Source organism: Dreissena polymorpha, chromosome 8 (assembly GCF_020536995.1).
Source record: "Dreissena polymorpha isolate Duluth1 chromosome 8, UMN_Dpol_1.0, whole genome shotgun sequence".
NCBI classification, from domain to species: domain Eukaryota; kingdom Metazoa; phylum Mollusca; class Bivalvia; order Myida; family Dreissenidae; genus Dreissena; species Dreissena polymorpha.
Window position 1 is genome coordinate 97,686,540 of NC_068362.1, and position 20,566 is coordinate 97,707,105.

At 37.7% G+C, this 20,566-nt stretch overlaps 1 protein-coding gene across 4 annotated transcripts in view; it reads left to right on the forward strand.

Annotated features, from left to right (window-relative positions):
* LOC127841045 (uncharacterized) overlaps window positions 1–20,566 on the forward strand; it is a 61,088-nt gene that overhangs the window by 18,626 nt on the left and 21,896 nt on the right. For all 4 annotated transcript variants that reach the window (XM_052369557.1, XM_052369559.1, XM_052369560.1 and 1 more), the window contains exons 2-5: window positions 10,354–10,523; window positions 13,362–13,582; window positions 14,455–14,515; window positions 18,991–19,167. In XM_052369557.1, the coding sequence (XP_052225517.1) occupies window positions 10,407–10,523; window positions 13,362–13,582; window positions 14,455–14,515; window positions 18,991–19,167 (576 nt within the window). In that variant the 5' untranslated portion in view covers window positions 10,354–10,406. The remainder of the gene's footprint in view (window positions 1–10,353; window positions 10,524–13,361; window positions 13,583–14,454; window positions 14,516–18,990; window positions 19,168–20,566) is intronic.

Consider the following 20,566-nt stretch of genomic DNA (forward strand, 5'->3'; position numbering starts at 1 on the left):
GCATAGGTGGTTGTGCTCATTTAAGCATGGGCAAAGGTGGATTTGCTCTATTGTGCATGGGCAAAGATGATTGTGCTGAATTGTGCATAGACAAAGGTTGGTGTGCTCATCCATGCATGGGCAAAGATTGGTGTGCTTATTTGTGCATTGGCAAAGGTGGTTGTTCTGAATTGTGCATAGGCTATGGTTGGTGTGCTCATTCATGCATGGGCAAAGATTGGTGTGCTCATTTATGCATGGGCAAAGGTTGGTGTGCTCATTCGTGCATGGGCAAAGATTGGTGTGCTCATTCATGCATGGGCAAAGGTTGGTGTGCTTATTTGTGCATTGGCAAAGGTGGTTGTTCTGAATTGTGCATAGGCTATGGTTGGTGTGCTCATTCATGCATGGGCAAAGATTGGTGTGCTCATTCGTGCATGGGCAAAGATTGGTGTGCTCATTCGTGCATGGGCAAAGGTTGGTGTGCTTATTTGTGCATGGGCAAAGATTGGTGTGCTCATTCATGCATGGGCAAAGGTTGGTGTGCTTATTTGTGCATGGGTAGAGGTGGGTGTGCTCATTTGTGCATGGGCAAAGGTTGATGTGCTCATTTAAGCATGAGTAAAGGTTGATGTGCTCATTTGAGCATGGGAAAAGGTGGGTGTGCTCATTTGAGCATGGGAAAAGGTGGGTGTGCTCATTTGAGCATGGGCACAGATTGGTGGGCTCATTCGAGCATGGGAAAAGGTTGATGTGCTCATTTGAGCATGGGAAAAGGTGGGTGTGCTCATTTGAGCATGGGCAAAGGTGGTTGTGCTCATTTGAGCATGGGCAAATGTGGTTTTGCTCAATTTAACATGGGCAAAGGTGGTTGTGCTGAATTGTGCATAGGCAAAGGTTGGTGTGCTCATTCAAGCATTGGCAAAGGGTGGTGTGCTTATTTGTGCATAGCATGGGCAAAGGTTGGTGTGCTTATTTTGTGCATGGGAAAAGATTGGTGGGCTCATTTGAGGATGGGCAAAAGTTTGTGTGCACATTTGTGCATGGGCCAATGTTGGTGTGCTCAATTGAGCATGGGCAAATGTTGATGTGCTCATTTGAGCATGGGCAAAGGTTTATATGCTCATTTGAGCATGGGCAAAGTTTGATGTGCTCATTTGAGCATGGGCAAAGTTTAATGTGCTCATTTGAGCATGGGCAAAGGATGGTGTGCTCTTTTTTGCATGGACAAAGGTTGGTGTGCTCATTTGAGCATGTGCAAAGGATGGTGTGATCATTTTTGCATGGTCAAAGATTTTGATGGGCTCATTTGAGCATGGACAAAGGTACGCTCATTTGAGCATGGGCAAAGGTTTATGTGCAAATTTGTGCATGGGCCAAGGTTGTTGTGCTCATTTAAGCATAGGCAAAGATTGGTGTGCTTATTTGTGCATGGGCCAAGGTTGGTGTGCTCATTTGAGCTTGGGCAAAGGTTGATATGCTCATTTTAGCACGGGCAAATGCTTATGTGCTCATTTGTGCATTAGCAAAGGTTGGTGTGCTCATTTGTGCATGGGCTAAGGTGTATGTGCTCATTTGTGCATACAAGGTCACTGTAATTAAAAATAGCAATATTAAATACAATGAATTTTAATAAACAGATTAATACCTTGTAATCAGAAATAGCTTTGGATTGCATATGGATTGGGTTGGGCCAAGGTCAAGGTCATGTTTAATTGAAATAGAACACTTGTTTCTGCTCAGTAACTGGATAATAATAAATCTAGGTATTGTAATTACATTTAATATGTAAATACCTTATATCCAGACCTTACCAGTGTTAAATATGGCATAGTCGAGGTCACTGTTACTTGAAAAAAGAAAATGGATTCTGCTCAGTAAATCAAACACAAATTTAGCTATTCTCATACATCTACATACATAGATGCTTTCCATCAAAATTTCACTTGAGATTGTAGACAGTTGAGTGAGCTATCCTTATGCAGCTGTTATTATTTGTAAAAAAGAACTTGTTTACTTGTAAAATGTAAGTTAAGTACTGTGAAAAGTTTGAGAGTTTGTTGACTTGGGCCTTCTTAGAATTAAGACTGCTGAAGACCTTTGGTATATACAATATACATAGGATTCAGAAATGATGGTGTAGGGTTATAATGGGGAGGTCAGGGATACGGTCCCCACTGAGGGAGCTCTCTTTAGATCTCCTCAAAGACACCTACATGTAGTACTGGTTCTACCCAGGAAACGGACCTGAGAGCTTTTCAATTAGCCTTTGGCTTTCTATGCAATCAAGCTAAAATAAATAGGTTTAAACTAAGCACATACAGCAGTAAATTATTTTAAAATGAAGTTCTAAGAAACAACAAGTGATAGTATGCTTCTTGTTTGTACACAATGTGTCATACCGGAGTGTATGCTCTTCTTAATATCTAGGAATAACTTAAGGTTGCAGTCACCAATCTTCGTGAAAATATGGATAAAACAAGCTTGCATGGAGTCCTGTCTTGGGATTGCATTTAGGGCTAGTTTGGTTAGCACAAAGGTCACTGTAATTTTAAAAAATATGACTTGTTTCTGTTTAAGAACTTAAATTGAGAGTGAGGTGCATGTTACATGGAAATTCTGTGCATAGGTAGCTTACATGGGCTTAACTTGGGCTTGCATTTGGGGCCAGTTGGGAAAAGGTCACTGTAAAATGTTGTTGGTAGCTTGCACCTACACCTAGCTTTACATTTCACATTGATTAAAATCAAGCCATTAATAAGCAAAACATTGAAAATTTGACTTCGTGTTCTTTTAATAGATTGTTATGTATTGAGCTTTATATATAAGCTTGACATAAACATGTTTGCACCTAAAAACCTACAAAAATATCCTTGATCCATTTTGTCATTTATTTCTGCTATGCCAGAGGTAGTTCTTATTTAAATGTTTTTCAGTTTTACTTTCATGGGTATATTGAATTTCATTAAACGCTAAGCACGATCTTCTTAAAATAGATTCTGTCTGGCCATATCATGTATACATCATACAGTACATGCTTCCATTACCTAATCACAATAACTCATACTGTTTTCCAAAAAGGATGTGTGTTAAGACTGTGACAAACATTCAATGCATACATTGGAAAAGAATCAAACCATGATTTGTGCCTAAATTTAGGCTTCAGGAAGTCATTAAAAATTAATAACTGCAACCTAATTAAACTAGCATATTCAATTGAACATAGACAAATGTGACTGCCTGGGATAAAATGACAGTTAGTTTGTATATAAATAATGTTGTTCACCCTCTCCGAGGCAATCAAAACATTTTGCTTGGAAATTTCTTCTTTATTACTTAAGATTTAAATGTTTGTTGCAGAATGTATATATACAAATCTCTTAGTCATACTGCACTGTAGCCATAAATAGATCTTGACTGCCTAATTATTAATTTGCAGAGCTAGTTTACAAGTATGACTTAGAGCCATATTCACATCATAGCATTAACCTGGGACCATATTCACATCATAGCATTAACCTGGGACCATATTCACATCATACCACTAATTTAGGACCATATTCACATCATACCACTAATTTAGGACCAGATTCACATCATACCATTAATCTGGGACCATATTCACATCAAACCATTAACCTGGGACCATATTCACATCATACCACTAATTTAGGACCATATTCACATCATACCACTAATTTAGGACCAGATTCACATCATACCATTAATCTGGGACCATATTCACATCAAACCATTAACCTGGGACCAGATTCACATCATACCACTAATTTAGGACCAGATTCACATCATACCACTAATTTAGGACCAGATTCACATCATACCATTAATCTGGGACCATATTCACATCAAACCATTAACCTGGGACCATATTCACATCATACCACTAATTTAGGACCAGATTCACATCATACCACTAATTTAGGACCAGATTCACATCATACCATTAATCTGGGACCATATTCACATCAAACCATTAACCTGGGACCATATTCACATCATACCACTAATTTAGGACCAGATTCACATCATACCACTAATTTAGGACCAGATTCACATCATACCATTAATCTGGGACCATATTCACATCAAACCATTAACCTGGGACCATATTCACATCATACCACTAGTTTAGGACCAGATTCACATCATACCATTATTCTGGGGCCAGATTCTCATCATACCAATAATCCGGGACAATATTCACATCATACCATTAATCTTGGACCATATTCACATTATTTCATTAACCTGGGACCATATTCACATCATATCATTTACCTGGGACTGGGACCATAATTATTCACATCATACCATTTACATGGGACCATATTCACATTATACCATTAACCTGGGACCATATTCACATCATACCATTATTCTGGGACCATATTCACATCATACCATTATTCTGGGACCATATTCACATCATATCTTTAATTTGGGACCATATTCACATCACATCAATGATCTGGGACCATATTCACATCATACCATTAATCTGGGACCATATTCACATCATAGAATTAATCTGGGACCATATTCACATAATAGCATTAATCTGAGACCATATTCACAACACATCAATAATCTGGGACCATATGCGCATCATATCAATGATCTGGGACCATATTCACATCATACCATTAACCTGGAACCATATTCACATCATACCATTAACATGGGACCATATTCACATCATACCAATAATCTGGGACCATATTCACATCATACCATTAACCTGGGACCATATTCACATCATACCATTATTCTGGAACCATATTCTCATCATACCAATAATATGGGACCATATTCACATCATATCAATAATCTGGGACCATATTCACATCATAGCATTAACATGGGACCATATTCACATCATGTCATTAATCTAGAACCATATTCACATCCTACCATAAATCTGGGATTTTGTTATTTCACAATAGCCCTACACCAGATCATGTGTGTACAGTATGTCAATAAGATGTGCACCACTTGAGGCTATTGTAATACTGAAGTGTTTCCACAAGACACCGGATACTCTTAATTACCTCTTTAATGAATCTTACAATGCATTGAACTTCCAGTTAACAATTATTGTAGTTAGCTATTTGTTTGTTTATCTGTGACATTCGTCAAAAATTGAAGGATGCAACTCACAGTTATTGAAGCATCCTTTTCAGAATAAAATGAATGTGTGATTTGATCATGTATACAGCATGTGGTGAAATTGTACATCTGATACAGTAGACTCTGCCAATACCGGACTCTCTGAATACCAGAACTCTCCCGATTCCGGACAGTCGGGCCAGTCCCGTATTTTCTCCTTCTATTTCTTTGTTAAAAAATGTTGAATAAACCGAACTCTCTGAAAACCGGAAACCGGACGGGTATCTCCGTAAATTTGGTCATTTTCAACGTAAAATACATTGAGTATACAAGACGGTCTAAATTCTCAAGATGCCCGAGGCGTGAAAATAACAATACCTAGTCAGCACAGCGAGTGCGGTGTCACACATTTTGCTCGCACAATCATCGATAATCGGATTAAACATACCATAAAGGTGTCAAGTCGTTACCGCACTATGGGAGTCCGATAAAGTAATGTAAAACAAACTGTGAATGTCTACAATAGACGTGCGGTAACACCAAAAAGTGATTGACTCGATCGTTTTATTAATTATTTATTATCGCCTATGATAAACAATTTAATTAAAAAATTAATGCATGCCGTTGCGACGATCACTTTTTTGTGATTTTCTCGGGTATTTTAAAAGATCTCATAGCCATGTTTTTAATGCTGAAATGGTGGTTTGTTTGTTTGTCAGATAAACTGTTAGAAATATGACTGTTAAATATCCATCCATCTGTATGCAAATTCATTATCAAAGAGATCCGAGACTTTGCCCTCCGTATGCAGCGGTACGGACATGAAAAGGATGCAACGGCAAACACCCTCCTTAACCCTCCTTAACATTGCAGAAAATAAGATCGTAAAGGAGAAATGTGCTTTCAAGCAGAGAGGGATCTTGGACTTTTTCATGAAATCGTAAACTTCAAGAATTAGTAGGTTTTGAGATTATGAATATCTTAAAAAATAATTATGACGCTGTTTTTTGCTTGTGTGTATGTTTTATGAAATGTGGTACGTGTATGTATTGAATAATAAATCGTGTATCTACAACAATCTTATTTGTGTCGTCACTCGCCTATATGACAAATGCCATGTACATACATGTATAAAGCACTACGCTCACTTTGAGATAAATCAAAACAAGTCTGTATGGATTTTTTTTGTTTTTAATCGATTAAAAACACATTTTTTAAGAATGCAATTAACATCATCAGTACCTGCGTACAGTTATCACATGGTACATGTAAATGTATATAGTTTGTTTTATTTTTATGTGATTCTGTACACAATGCATAACCATGTATATTTCGGCAATATGAAAACTCTTGGTAAACCGGAACTCTCTGAAAACCGGACAATCAGGCCGGTCCCGAGACCGTCCGGTTTACAGAGAGTCTACTGTACTGAACTCCTTAAAGCTAGAATAACTCCTCAGGAATATTCAGTCCTTTATATATCAAGTATTTGAATGCGACTCCCCCTGCTTGGTGCCATTTGGCAGCTGGTTGGTTGACCTTATTTTTTCGGCTCAAAATGTTGACAACCTTTTATCCTTCGATTATGCAAATTGTTGTTAAAGGGACTGTCAACTACGAATGACCAAAAAAGAAAAGTTCTAAAATACCGTATTTTTTTACAATAATTAGCTTATATTAATTAAAATATCACATCATATCTGTCCTCACATGGCTTATTATGAGTTTATTTCTTCACCATCAAAATATTTTGTATGATAATATTTGATTAACACGCAGTTTTCTTTCGACACTTTAAAATCACACTTTTTATAGCTGTGTCATGCGAAAATGGGTGGTATGGTGTGTCGGCTTGTGTAACTCAAGTCAGCCTGTGCAGGGGTGATGCTGCCCGCTATAAAATCACTCAAGGTTTTATGGTATCATTATGTATCTCCTGACCAGACTGAGAGATGAGCAGACCTGGTGGGCTATAGCTATGATCGTCGCATATGGCATGAGACCCATTTTCGCTTTTCTACCAGTACATAAAATTGATTTCAAAATAGCAAATAAAGCAAACTGGCAAATTCGGGTAGCCTATTCAGGCGTTCAGGAATGATTTCCAGACATGCTGACTGAGTACAGATCCTGAAATTTTGCGAGATGGATTAGACTGTAATTGTAACTGGGCCACAATTTGTGTCTATGTGTCGTTTGAACATGCAGAGAGTTGTCCGTAATTCATTACACTACCGTAATTAATCTATGTTTTCGGACACTCTAAGTATTCAAACACCCCCTTTTTTAGCAAAAATAATTATTTTTCGTGACTCTTTATTTTCGGACACACGAGTTCTTGTCCATTATTTATGTCTCTAAGTTTTCGGACAGTATATTTTACAGCGCTATTTTACCAAATTTCGAGCCTGTTTTTGATATCCAATGACACTTCGATCATGGGGTTTTACAACCAGATTAACATCATAAAAACATTTCGGGTGCATACCTGGGGGCAATGGACCATTACATTTGCGTTATTGGGTAAATAACCTTGTAAACTGGTATTAAACAATGGTTTCGCCCGATAGCATAAGCGTTATGACAATTACCAGGGGTAGTGCCAATTAACAGTTCAATTATCTACCGCAATGGTACTACCCCTTCTCAGTAAAATAACTGTGACAAATACTAAATGTTTCAAATTGTAATGCACCCTATTACAAGTTTTACCAACAATGGAAGGTATTACACAACAACTATCGGAAATGAACAAACAAAGAATTCATGGTTTGCTTTTTTATTGCGTTAATTACAAGTTCATACAAACGTGTATCGGTACATCACATGCTCATTTTTGAACTCGTTGGACAACGTACAACCTTGAAGTAACTTTCTGTCAAATAAATTAAGCATTTTCAATTATTTAAAATGCAGTGCAAACATGTAATTTATACTATACGGCATGGTATTTTACAAGCGCCTGCTAATACCGGTAGTCGTTGATACAATTGATGCTTTTTTCAGACACTTCCATTTTCGACTCTAAGTTTTCGGACTCCTGTATTTTGTTGATATTTTTCGTATCTAAGTTTTCGGACACGAAAAAAATTATTATTTTTAAGTGTCCGAAAACATAGAGTAATTACGGTAAACAGTGTTGCATCCTCTACGCTGTGCACAGACACAGTGATGTAGCTAAGTTCCGGGGATTTCTCTTGAATAAGCCAATGAAATATTGGAATGTAGTCATTTAAGTAACTAGCAGTCTGTTCAGGTTTTATTCGGTTTGCTACTCATCAGTATCTAAGAGTTGGAAATGAAGCCTTTAAAACTTGAATATACATGTAGTAAGAAAGGTATTTAATTAAATGTAACTTTCTATAAGAGACAACAAATGTGTCAAAAAACGTATCTACCGGGTATGTGGAAAAGGATTCAGACACACTTTTAATAAATTTGAATGGCTTTTTGTCATTTCAGACTTAAAAAGCTATAACCTAATTATGCCCCAAGTAGGGTGGCATATAGCAGTTGAACTGTCCGTCAGTCAGTATGTGTGTATGTCAGTATGTGTGTATGTCAGTATGTGTGTATGTCAGTCTGTCCGTCCGGAAAAAAACCCTTAAGCGTTGGCCATAACCTTTGCATTTTTGAAGATAGAAACTTGATATTTGGCATGCATGTGCATCTCACGGAGCTGCACATTTTGAGTGGTGAAAGGTAAAGGTCAAGGTCATCCTTCAAGGTCAAATGTCTAATATATGGCGTCTGTCCGTCCGTCCAAAAACTTTAACATTGGCCATAAATTTGTCACTATTTAAGACAGGAACTTGGTATTTGGCATGCATGTGTATCTCATGGAGCTCAAAATTTTGAGTGGTGAAAGGTCAAGGTCAAGGTCATCCTTCAAGGTTAAATGTCAAATATATGGCATCTGTCCGTCCGAAAACTTTAACATTGGCCATAACTTTTTCAATATTGAAGATAGCAACTTGATATTTGGCATGCATGTGTATCTCATGGAGCTGAACATTTTGAGTGGTGAAAGGTGAAGGTCAAGGTCATCCTTCAAGGTCAAATGTCATATATATGGCCTCTGTCTGTGGGTCATGCCGGGTCAATAATTAGGTTTCGAGGTCACTTAGTGGATTTCAAGCATTGAGCATGGTGTCCAAAACCTTCGAACGGGTGTATCTTGTGACAGTTTGGCACTCTTGTCATGTTCAATATTGAAGATAGCAACTTGATATTTGGCATGCATGTGTATCTCATGAAGCTGCACGTTTTGAGTGGTGGAAGTTCAAGGTCAAGGTCATCCTTCAAGGTCAAAGGTAAAAAAATAAAATAAAATCAAAGCAGCATTCTCATGAAGCTGCACATTGTGAGTGGTGGAAGTTCAAGGTCAAGGTCATCCTTCAAGGTCAAAGGTAAAAAAAAAATAATTTCAAAGTGGCGTTCTCATGAAGCTGCACATTTTGAGTGGTGGAAGTTCAAGGTCAAGGTCATCCTTCAAGGTCAAAGGTCGAAAAAAATATATAAAAAAATTCAAAGCAGCGCAATAAGGGGCTTTGTGTTTCTGACTAACACATCTCTTGTTTTGAAAAATGAGTTGCGTCTAAGATTATGCAATAGCGAACAACTTCAGTGCCTTCAGCTCTTTGATTATGTACATTATGGAAGTGGCAGCAGTAAGTGCCTTCAAGCATTCAATCTTCTTTGACAGGTTTTTTGCCTACAACTTTTTCCAGCCAGTTTAATAAAGCATAGTTCGACTTTAATTATGAAACAATTTTTTACTGTGAGGGTTTGAGATCATTAAATACTTATGCAATTTTTGGGGTTTGGGCATACACTTTTTACAAACATCTCTGGTTCATTGTGCAGGTTCGAAGAGTTATTTACTGTGAACATTAATTTTAAAGTCTAAGGTCAATCTGAAGAAGAATCTGAGCGATTGATATCATGACAAGTCAATTTGCATTTTTGTTGTATGGATGTATTCACACACACATAAACACAGTCTGTTATTGTACAAAAATCTGTTTTATTAAGTTAAGGTCACCCTTAAAGAATGACCAGCTTTTGATTATCAGCCCTCCATTGAGGCTTTTAAGTTTGCAATAATTTTTAAGGTATTAAGGTCAATTTTAAGAAAAAGGGAATAATTGTTCAGATATTATTTAAAAGAGGGATGGAACCCTATTTTTTTCCCATTATTGCATTATGTTGGAGCCAGCCCTTGATGGGATAACAATTGATTTCAAGGTGTATAGCTGGTAGGCCAGATCACTGTGAAGTGTTGGAAGACACGTACAACAATGGCACACGCTGTGACCTCTGAGAACATCATCAAGCAGGGTTACCTAAAGAAGAGTGTGCAGTCATCGGACCCAGCGCCCTCCACCTCCAAACTGCTGGCCAAAAACATTAGACAGGTACAGGCACATATTGCTCTACAATTGACCAGTCTGCAGTTTTCATAACTGCAAGGATCAGGGTTTAATATTTGATGTGGACACTTGTGTAGTGTTCCTCTATTAAGTTTGTTTAAATCATGCCTCTGTGGTAAAAAAAAATGGCCACACCCAAGGGGTCAGAACATTTATGCAGACTTATATATTAAATAACATAAACATATCTTTGCTGAAACCACAAGTCCCAGAGCTTTTATATTTAGTATGAGATAGGAGAGAGAGGTCCTGTACAAAGAGTGTTCAAATCATTGTGCTGAAGTAAAAACTAACCACACCCATGTTGTCACATGATTAATATAGAAATTGACTAAAACATATTCCATTACTTTCTATGAGGTCATATAATTAATTATTAAAAAAAGAATTTATTATATGATATTAAAGTTGATTTGGGTAAAACATGTAATGATTATTATAATCATAAAGTATACATAAGGGTTATTCAAACTTTTAACGAATAACACTAAGCAAGAAGTTAAGGTAAAAATTGTGAATCTTAAAAAACCTCTGATGGCTTTTAATCTTCTCTGGGTATGGAAAAGATTATTTATACCTATCTTTGTGGAAATATCAGCATTTACCTCAGTGGGGATATGTCTGATCAATCAGGTTATCTTGCAAGCTCTTTTGCCATCCTACCAATCTATGTACAATATTGTCACCATTTACTGATGGAAACATAAATTATTAACCTGGTTTTAAACACATTTTATATTCTTGGTTATTAGATTAAGGTAACCTGGTGGGCACGGGGGTGGTGGGTGGCGAGGCCGTCTGGAAGTGTTTAACACTTGGTTTCTGATCAATAACTTTAGTTTGCATATACCAATATTGATTAAACATTGAAATCTAGCTTGGAATTGCATTAAGGGCATGTCAGGTCAAGGTTACAATCGATTAATAAAAAAAACATTTCTACTAAAAAATTTGTATTTAGATGGAGATATTTCTCTGAAAAGCCTGTGTAGGTAGCCTACACAAAAACCTAGCTTGGTATGAATTTATGGCAAGTCAGGTCAAGATCAAGTTCACTGTAACTGAAAAAAGACAAATCTCAAACAGGTGGTTTCCAGTCAATAACTTTAGTTTGCATTGACCAATCTTGATGAAATTTATAATTAGTAAGCTTGAATTGAGACCTAGCTTGGGATTGTGTTTGAGACTTAACTGGTGAAAGTCAGGGTCATTTTTACTTTGACATAGCTTGGAATTGTATTGGAGGGTGTCAGGTTAAGGTCAAGGTCACTATTACTTATAATAGAAATACATAGTCAAACTATCTTTTTTTAAGATGTTTTGTCGGAAGATTTTTATTGATTGAGTATGTGTATGCATTATAATAAACAATGGGTAACTAAAGAAAAAAATAAATAAATAAAGCCATTGAGCACCTGTGGTCATATGGTGAAAATGAACAATTTTTCAGTTTTTTAGTCAAAGAAAAATTGTGAATGGTTTGGTTACAGAAAACTAGAATCTTAGTCCTGGGACATCTCAAAAAGTACCTTAGTGATGTTGATTAAACTGTTGATTGTGGAGAGACAGCCATAGGCATTTCAGTTTTTTTGTCTGTTTTTGTTTGAGAAATACTTGCCCTTAGATCTTTGTCCAGCCTTCAATAAAAATTACTTTAATACATGAATTTAATAACAGTTTTGGCCATCTTGTTTTTACTCTGACATCATTTAATGGTATGGGACTGTTGGTGTTTTCTGTGACTCAGCTCTTGTTATCAGTGGTGGTCAAGTGCTTCTTCAATAAATCAGAATATTGTCAATTTTTCTTCAATGAATCAGAATATTGTCAATTTTAATCTAATCTCTCTTTTTGTTAAATTTGTGGGACAAATACTTCAAATCAATACTTACAAGATTTCAGATACCCTTTAGTCAAGCAATGTATGTTATGGGTTTAATTAGAAACTGTTGAATCTACTTTACATTTATATATCATGCAAAACTTGATCTTATGCCATATGCAGCCAGCCCAACTCTAGACCACACTGTGCATCCTTGCAGGAGTTACTCTGTCCTCTTATGAGACCCTGTGAAACTTTAAAGTGGCCATTGTAGCTCCTTAGCAGACTTGTTGGATTCGCAGGCTGGTCTGGAGCTACACTGGCCGCATATGGCACAATAACCATTTTTGCATGACATGTCTCATTCAGCCTTTTTAGACTCCTTTTGGAGAAGCATGTATTTTGTTTTCCGTTAGTACGTCAATGAGTTGGTCAAATAATCTGTTCATATACCTTTTTTCAGATTTTACCTTCCTTCAATTGTATTTGTTCAGATATATCTCTGCCAACTTTTACTTGGGATGAAAGGAAGACATTAATTGATTTTAAGTTTAACCAGTCAAATATAAAGGTCACAGCTAGGTGCATGCAATATACTAAAAGAATCTCTTCATAACAATTTTGCATATTGACATCTTGGCGGAAAGTTGGGGGCATACATGTTTTATAACTTATGCATCATTTGTTTCAGTATCTCGAGTCCACTGCTTGATTCTCTCCATGCTTTGCAATCATTTTTTTCCATTATAGCATTTATTCCAGAAACTAGAGCAGGGCTGTTGGTATGTTTTTGTTGTCCTAAAGTGTCCTTCCTTTTACAATCAAGCTTTTATTCCAGAAACTAGAGCTGACCTGTTGGTACGTGTATGTTATCATCTATCGTCACCCTTCTTTTAATTTTACGATCTAGCATTTATTTCAGAAACTAGAGCCAACCTGTTGGTACATGTTTGTTTTCATCTATTGTCACCCTTCCTTTTACAATCTAGCATTTATTCCAGAAACTAGAGCCGACCCGTTGGTACGTGTTTGTGGTTCGTAACCGGTGTCCATACCTAGAGTACTATGAGAGGGAGGAGCAGGTGTTCAGTGGGAGGCCAATACGCTCGTATGACCTGTCCACCTTCCAGAACCTCTCCTACACCATGGGGCGTACCAGCACCGAATTTATATTCTGCCTCATCCTGGCAGACCGCAATATAGAGCTGTCAGCTGCTAGCAGGTGGGTGTTCTGGGTTTGTGTGTGTTAGTTGTTCTGTTCGCCTGTTTTAAAAATACCAAATTGTACATGGTCAATCTTGATGCAATAATGCAGTTAAAACAGAATGACCTTTTATTAATGTGTGTATAGCCAGGTGTTAACCATAAAAGCACCTGTAGAGGTGGAATGCAGTGCTGATTATAAATTGTTTGCTTTTTAGGTCCAATTTATATATTTCTTAACAAAGACAGTAGTATTTTCTGCAAGGAAATCTCAAAGCTCTGTGTTAGACAAGCATTTTAATACAAACTTACCCATGTACAGAACTTTGGCCTCAGAATTCAAAAGTAGATTTATACATACAACTTGTTTACATATTCCTATTGGTTTGTTTCTAACATCTAGATATAACAACGGACATAGATTAATTTGAGCTTTTGGCTGCTCCATGTATTCTTATTGTATCAGCTACAAGGAAGTACATTTGTAAATCTTAGACATCCTAGAGATTCAAGTATTTCTACTTATCACAGCATTTAAGATTCCCCTTGCCCTTTGAACAAATTATTATACTCGTAAACACTTCATGCAAGAGATACAGCTATGTATTGGCAGTTGAAACAAATAGATTTATGAGAAATGTGTCATGAAAAAATGGCTTTTATGAAGCTCCTTTTGCCCAGTCTGTTTAGGAGTTTCCCTGTCTAATTATAGCTGCTCAGTTTCATTCTACCCCTATTAATTTTAAATGTCTCCCCTGCCAATTCGACACTAATTCTAAAAACTGTATACTGCTACCAAAATCTTCCATGATTTGATGAAGAAGCATAGCATAAGAGCGAAAGTAGGTTTCAAAATATCTTGCACATAATTTTGTATGTTTGTTATTGCAGAGTGCAGATGGTGGAATGGTGCCGATGCCTAGAGCGTCATCTGCGAAATTTGGGCATACGGGTACTAATAACATTTACTGATCTTTAATAGTGGAATTGTTGAAAGAAGTTCATGTAAACTGTTTTAAATTGCCAAATGTTTATTGATCATCGACACACTCATTTGTTTCTAAACTAGCTTCTTTATTTGAACAAAAACAATTTTTTGTTATGCCCCCCTTCGAAGAAGAGTGGGTATATTGCTTTGCTCATGTCGGTCGGTTGGTCGGTCGGTCCGTCCACCAGGTGGTTCCCGGATGATAACTCAAGAACGCTTGGGCCTAGGATCATGAAACTTCATAGGTACATTGATCATGACTCGCAGATGACCCCTATTGATTTTGAGGTCACTAGGTCAAAGGTCAAGGTCACGGTGACCCGAAAAAGTAAAATGGTTTTTGGATGATAACTCAAGAACGCATGCGCGGCCAACAGGGCGAACTCTGAACAATATAACTGAAGCAACTGGTCTGTAATCCTAAATCTATAATTATCAGTCAAATGAAACATCATCCTTTGAGTAAAATAAAGTGGAGCAGTAAAAATATTATCAGATTATGAGATTTTTTGTATATTTTGTATATTAAATATTGTGTTAATGTTTAATTTTGTTGATTAATATAATTATAAGCAGGTTAGGGGAGGTAATACACTATTATATTTTTCTTATATACAGGGGAAACAAATGCAATAAATTTAAATTTCATGTTTAATAAATAGAGGATATATGTTCATGTCAGTGTGAGATCATTTGTTATTTTTTATGATCACATTTTATTATTACTTTGACAAAACAACACTTACCTGAATACCACAATGGATTCCACCCAAACAATACCCCACGCCCCTACCAGAATCCCTCCCCCCCCAACCTACCCCCCCAATTTTTTTTTTTTGTTGAACATCATCTAATAAATTACCACATCCCACATTATACCCCCTCTCACTCCCCCCTACCCCCCCCTACTCCCACACCGCCCCCCCACCCACCCCAATTTTTTTATTTTTTTTTATTTTTTTTAAACATCTAATAAATTACCACACCCCACATTATACCCCCCCCCCCTCTCACACCCCACCCCCCCTACCCCCCTACCCCCCCCCCCCCCAATTTTTTTTAAACATCTTATAAATTACCACACCCCCCCCAACTCCTCTCCCCCCAAAAAGAAAAATTTGTGTAAACATCTAATAAATTACCACACCCCACATTATAATACCCCCCTCTCACCCCCCCCCCCCTACCCCCCAACCCCCCGCCCAAAAAAAAATATTATTGTTTTTTAAACAACTTATAATAACCACAAGCCCCACATTATACCCCCCCTCTCACACCCCACACCCCCCCCCCTACCCCCACCTGCCCCCCCAATTTTTTTTTAACATCTATAAATTACACCAACACCCACATTATACCCCCTGATCACCCCCCACCCTCCTACCTACCCCCCCCAACCCCCCACACACAACATTATACCTCCCTCTCGAATCTCCCCCTACCCCCCCTCCCCCCCACCACCCCCACCCCCCAAAAAAAAAAACATTTTTTTTTTAAACATCTAATAAATTACCACACCCCACATTTTACCCCTGTCAAACTCCCCCCCTACCCCCCCCCCTACAACCCCTAACCCCCACCCCCCACCCACACCCCACATTATACCCCCCTCTCACCCCCTACCCCCCCCACCCCCCCAAATTTTTTTTTAAACATCCTTATAAGGTTACCTCACCCCACATTATAGCCCCCCTCTCACCCCACCCCCCCCTACCCCCCTACCCCCCCACCCCCAATTTTTTTTTAAACATCGAATAAATTACCACCACACCACATTATACCCCCCTCTAACTACCCCCCTACCCCCCCCCCCAAAAAAAAAATGTGTTAACATCTAATAAATAAACCACACCCCACATATAACCCCCCTCTCACCCCCCCTGCCCCCCTACCACCATCCCCCCCCCCCCCCCCCAAAAAAAAAAATATTTGTTTTAAAACATCTTTAAAGTACCCACCCCACATGATCAATACCCCCCTACCCCCCACCCCACCCACACACCCCCCCCCAAATAGAATTTAATTACCACACACCACCATTATACCATAACGCCCCCTCTCACGTCCTCCCTACTCCCCTAGCCCCCCCCCCCACCTCCCCGATTTTTTTTTTTTTTTTAAACATCTAATAAATTAATACACCCCACATTATACCCCCCTCTCACCCCCACCCGACCCCTACCCGACCACCCCACCCCCCCCCCCCACCCCCCCACCCCCCCCCCATTTTTTTTTAAACATCTAGATAAATTACCACAACACACCCCACATTTTACCCCCCTCTCACCCGCCCCACCCCCTACCCCCCCCCCCCGGCCCCCCCCCCCCAATTCATTTTTTTTAAACATCTAATAAATTACCCCCCCCCCACATTATACCCCCCTCTCACTCCCCCTTACCCCCCCCCCCTACCACCCTTGGCCCCCCCCCCCCCCAATTCATTTTTTTTAAACATCTAATAAATTACCCCACCCCACATTATACCCCCCTCTCACTCCCCCTTACCCCCCCCCCCTACCACCCCTGGCCCCCCCCCCCAATTTTTTTTTTTTAAACATCTAATAGATTACCACACCCCACATTATACCCCCCTCTCACTTCCCCCTTGATCATGACTGGCAGATGACCCCTATTGATTTTCAGGTCACTAGGTCAAAGGTCAAGGTCACAGTGACTCGAAATAGTACAATGGTTTCCGGATGATAACTTACATTAGGTCAAAGGTCAAGGTCACAGTGACAATAAACGTATTCACACAATGGCTGCCACTACAACTGACAGCCCATATGGGGGGCATGCATGTTTTACAAACAGCCCTTGTTCAATTTTTTATGTCCCCCACTATAGTAGTGGGGGACATATTGTTTTTGCCCTGTCTGTTGGTTGGTCTGTTGGTTGGTTGGTTTGCGCCAACTTTAACATTTTGCAATAACTTTTGCTATATTGAATATAGCAACTTGATATTTGGAGCTGCACATTTTGAGTGGTGAAAGGTCAAGGTCAAGGTCATCCTTCAAGGTCAGAGGTCAAATATATGTGGCCAAAATCGCTCATTTAATGAATACTTTTGCAATATTGAAGATAGCAACTTGATATTTGGCATGCATGTGTATCTCATGGAGCTGCACATTTTGAGCGGTGAAAGGTCAAGGTCAAGGTCATCCTTCAAGGTCAGAGGTCAAATATATGTGGCCCAAATCGCTTATTTTATGATTACTTTTGCAATATTGAAGATAGCAACTTGATATTTGGCATGCATGTGTATCTCATGGAGCTGCACATTTTGAGTGGTGAAAGGTCAAGGTCAAGGTAATCCTTCTAGGTCAAATATATGGGTCAAAATTGCTCATGTTATGTAACTTCTGCAATATTGAAGCTAGCAATTTTATATTTGACATACATGTGTATCTCATGGAGCTTCACATTTTGAGTGGTGAAGGGTCAAGGTCAAGGTCATCCTTCAAGGTCAAACGTCATATAGGCGGACAATGTGTTTCACAAACACATCTTGTTTTTGTAATGTTTTATATTAAGCAATGCTAAATAATACAAAAATATTTGTTTGTCAAAGATTAACCAAGTTCTTTATTATAGATGTTAAACGTGCATTTGAAACAGCTGTCTATGTGTAACCACATTGTCAAAGTGTAAGGCACAGATTTGATTGTACTAGTAATGTATGAACTACATGACTCTACCAGGAATATAAATGACTGTGTCAGTCGATCACTGTGCCATAACATAAATTATTCAAGTTTAATTGGACATTGAAGAGTTCCTTGTGCAGCAGTTTAATTATTTTGTTTAAAGAGTTTGTTGTAAAAATCTTAATATGAAATAGCCGAAGACTAGGCTATTTAATTGATTTGAGGAATGCCATATAGTTTGATGCTTTTTAAATACCAACTCTGGGCAGTAAATTGGGTGTATTGGGTATAAGTTCATACAACTCATTTGTATTTTAAGAAAGTGTTCAGTTCTACAAACAAGTGAAAAATAAAATACAAAATAAAGGGTTTATTTGCCCTCATCTGATACAAATTAGGACTCTTTCATAAGATATATACTTCAGGAAATAAAAATGCATAAAAAAACAATAATAAGTGTAGGATGCAACTTTCCGCTATTTTCACATTTAATTTGTTATCAAACACTTGTGGGTTTTGTTTTTTCTGAATACTCTCCTTAATTTTATTTCCTTGTTAACTCAGTGGAATCATTTCTTAACAATAATATTGAGGAAAGAAATTCCTACAAATCTGGAAAATCTGTCATTTTCATTCAGATTAAAACTCTGTTAAGATATGTAGACCCATTTTGATCTACATATTTATTGTATACAAATTAATGCTGTAATCCAATATCAATGATGTATATACTCTAATTTTCACCTCAATGTAGAAAACATGGATTAACTTTCCTCCTTTTTCTGTGTGCAGCAGAAGAATCAGAAGGGAGACCATGAGTACACCTCTTTCCCGGTGAGACCTAAACCCCCAGCCCCCAAACCCCCAGAAGACACCCCACCTGATGCAGCTACCAATCACCTAGTGGACTATGATGACCTCAGTATGGACGGCGTCACTGATGGACAGATGGCTGCGGAAAATGATGAGGTATACATTCTTATGTAGCTTCTTTATTACAAATGGCAGACTATTATGGAGATTTTTTTATCATATTTTGGCTATGTTGAAACATTTGCGAAAGACTTTCGTTGTACAACCATTTTAGGGATTTTGAAAGTCTTTCTTTGTACAACCATTTTAGGGATTTTGAAAGTCTTTGTACAACCATTTTAGGGCTTTTGAAAGTCTTTCTTTGTTTAACCATTTTAGGGATTTTGAAACAATTGCAGAGCAGTGGTCTTGAGTAACCATTTGCTGGAAAATCTGTCTTGCTATATTTTCTTGTGGATAGTGAAGCAGCATCAGTGAAATCTTTCTTTAGTTGCCAGTAACCATAGTAACCATATGTATTCAACATGTTTTGTTGATAACATTGTAACTCAGATATATTTTTTTTCTTTTATAGTTATGTAAGACATTAGACTTAAAAGCAGTTTGAGTTCTTTCTTTCACATCTAGTGAATTCCATAACCCAAAGCATTGTCGTAAGAAAATGTGATTTATTTTAGCTTGTAACAAATCCTCTGATATAACTGAAAATATTTTTTAATATTTTTGGATCTCAAGGTACGAAATTCATTCAAACCTGTTATCAACTTTTAAAATTTTGTTGATTTTACATCCAAGAGGTCACTTTTAAGATCAATTCTAATTCAAGGAGAAAAATTGATTAGCGAGGTAGGCTGTTGATTGGTTTCTGGAGTTCGGTAACAATCGCAAGCTGTTAATCTATTATACTATGTTTTAGCCCATTTTTAGCTCACCTGAGCACAATGTGCTCATGGTGAGCTTTTATCACAGGTACTTGAATTTTTTTTTTAGTCCTTACATATATTTTAAAAGAATATGTATCCAACCATGATTTCACAGGTGTATTGAATAACACTATGCAACAGCATGAAAGATCAAACATTGCACACATGTGTCATTGTGGTTGCCAAAAGGAGGCGTCCATTTATGATTAAACACAGTTTATTTCATGAAAATCGACCATTTATGTCCAAAACAGCACAAAGTTTCACAAATATGACCCCAAAATCGAAGTGTGTAATTCTCGATGTCCAAATGTCAGGATGGAAGGGATATTTGGTCGATTTTCCACATTCAAACAAGAACTTTGCTTTTAACCCCACATACGTTTTTAATTGACTAATTTTTCCTTCGAAATACGTTGTTTTATAGTCCCAGTTAAATGGTAAAAAGTCGGAAATTCCGAACAAACAACACTTTTTGTGTACTTCGCACCTTTAAGACCACCATTTTGAGACAGAAATGGTGTTATGGAAAGAAGACATTTCATTGATTGAAAATAAATTTGATAATCTTGTTTTATAATTTACAACTCATTCATTCAATTGACAACAAAATAAAAATTTACCGCATTCCA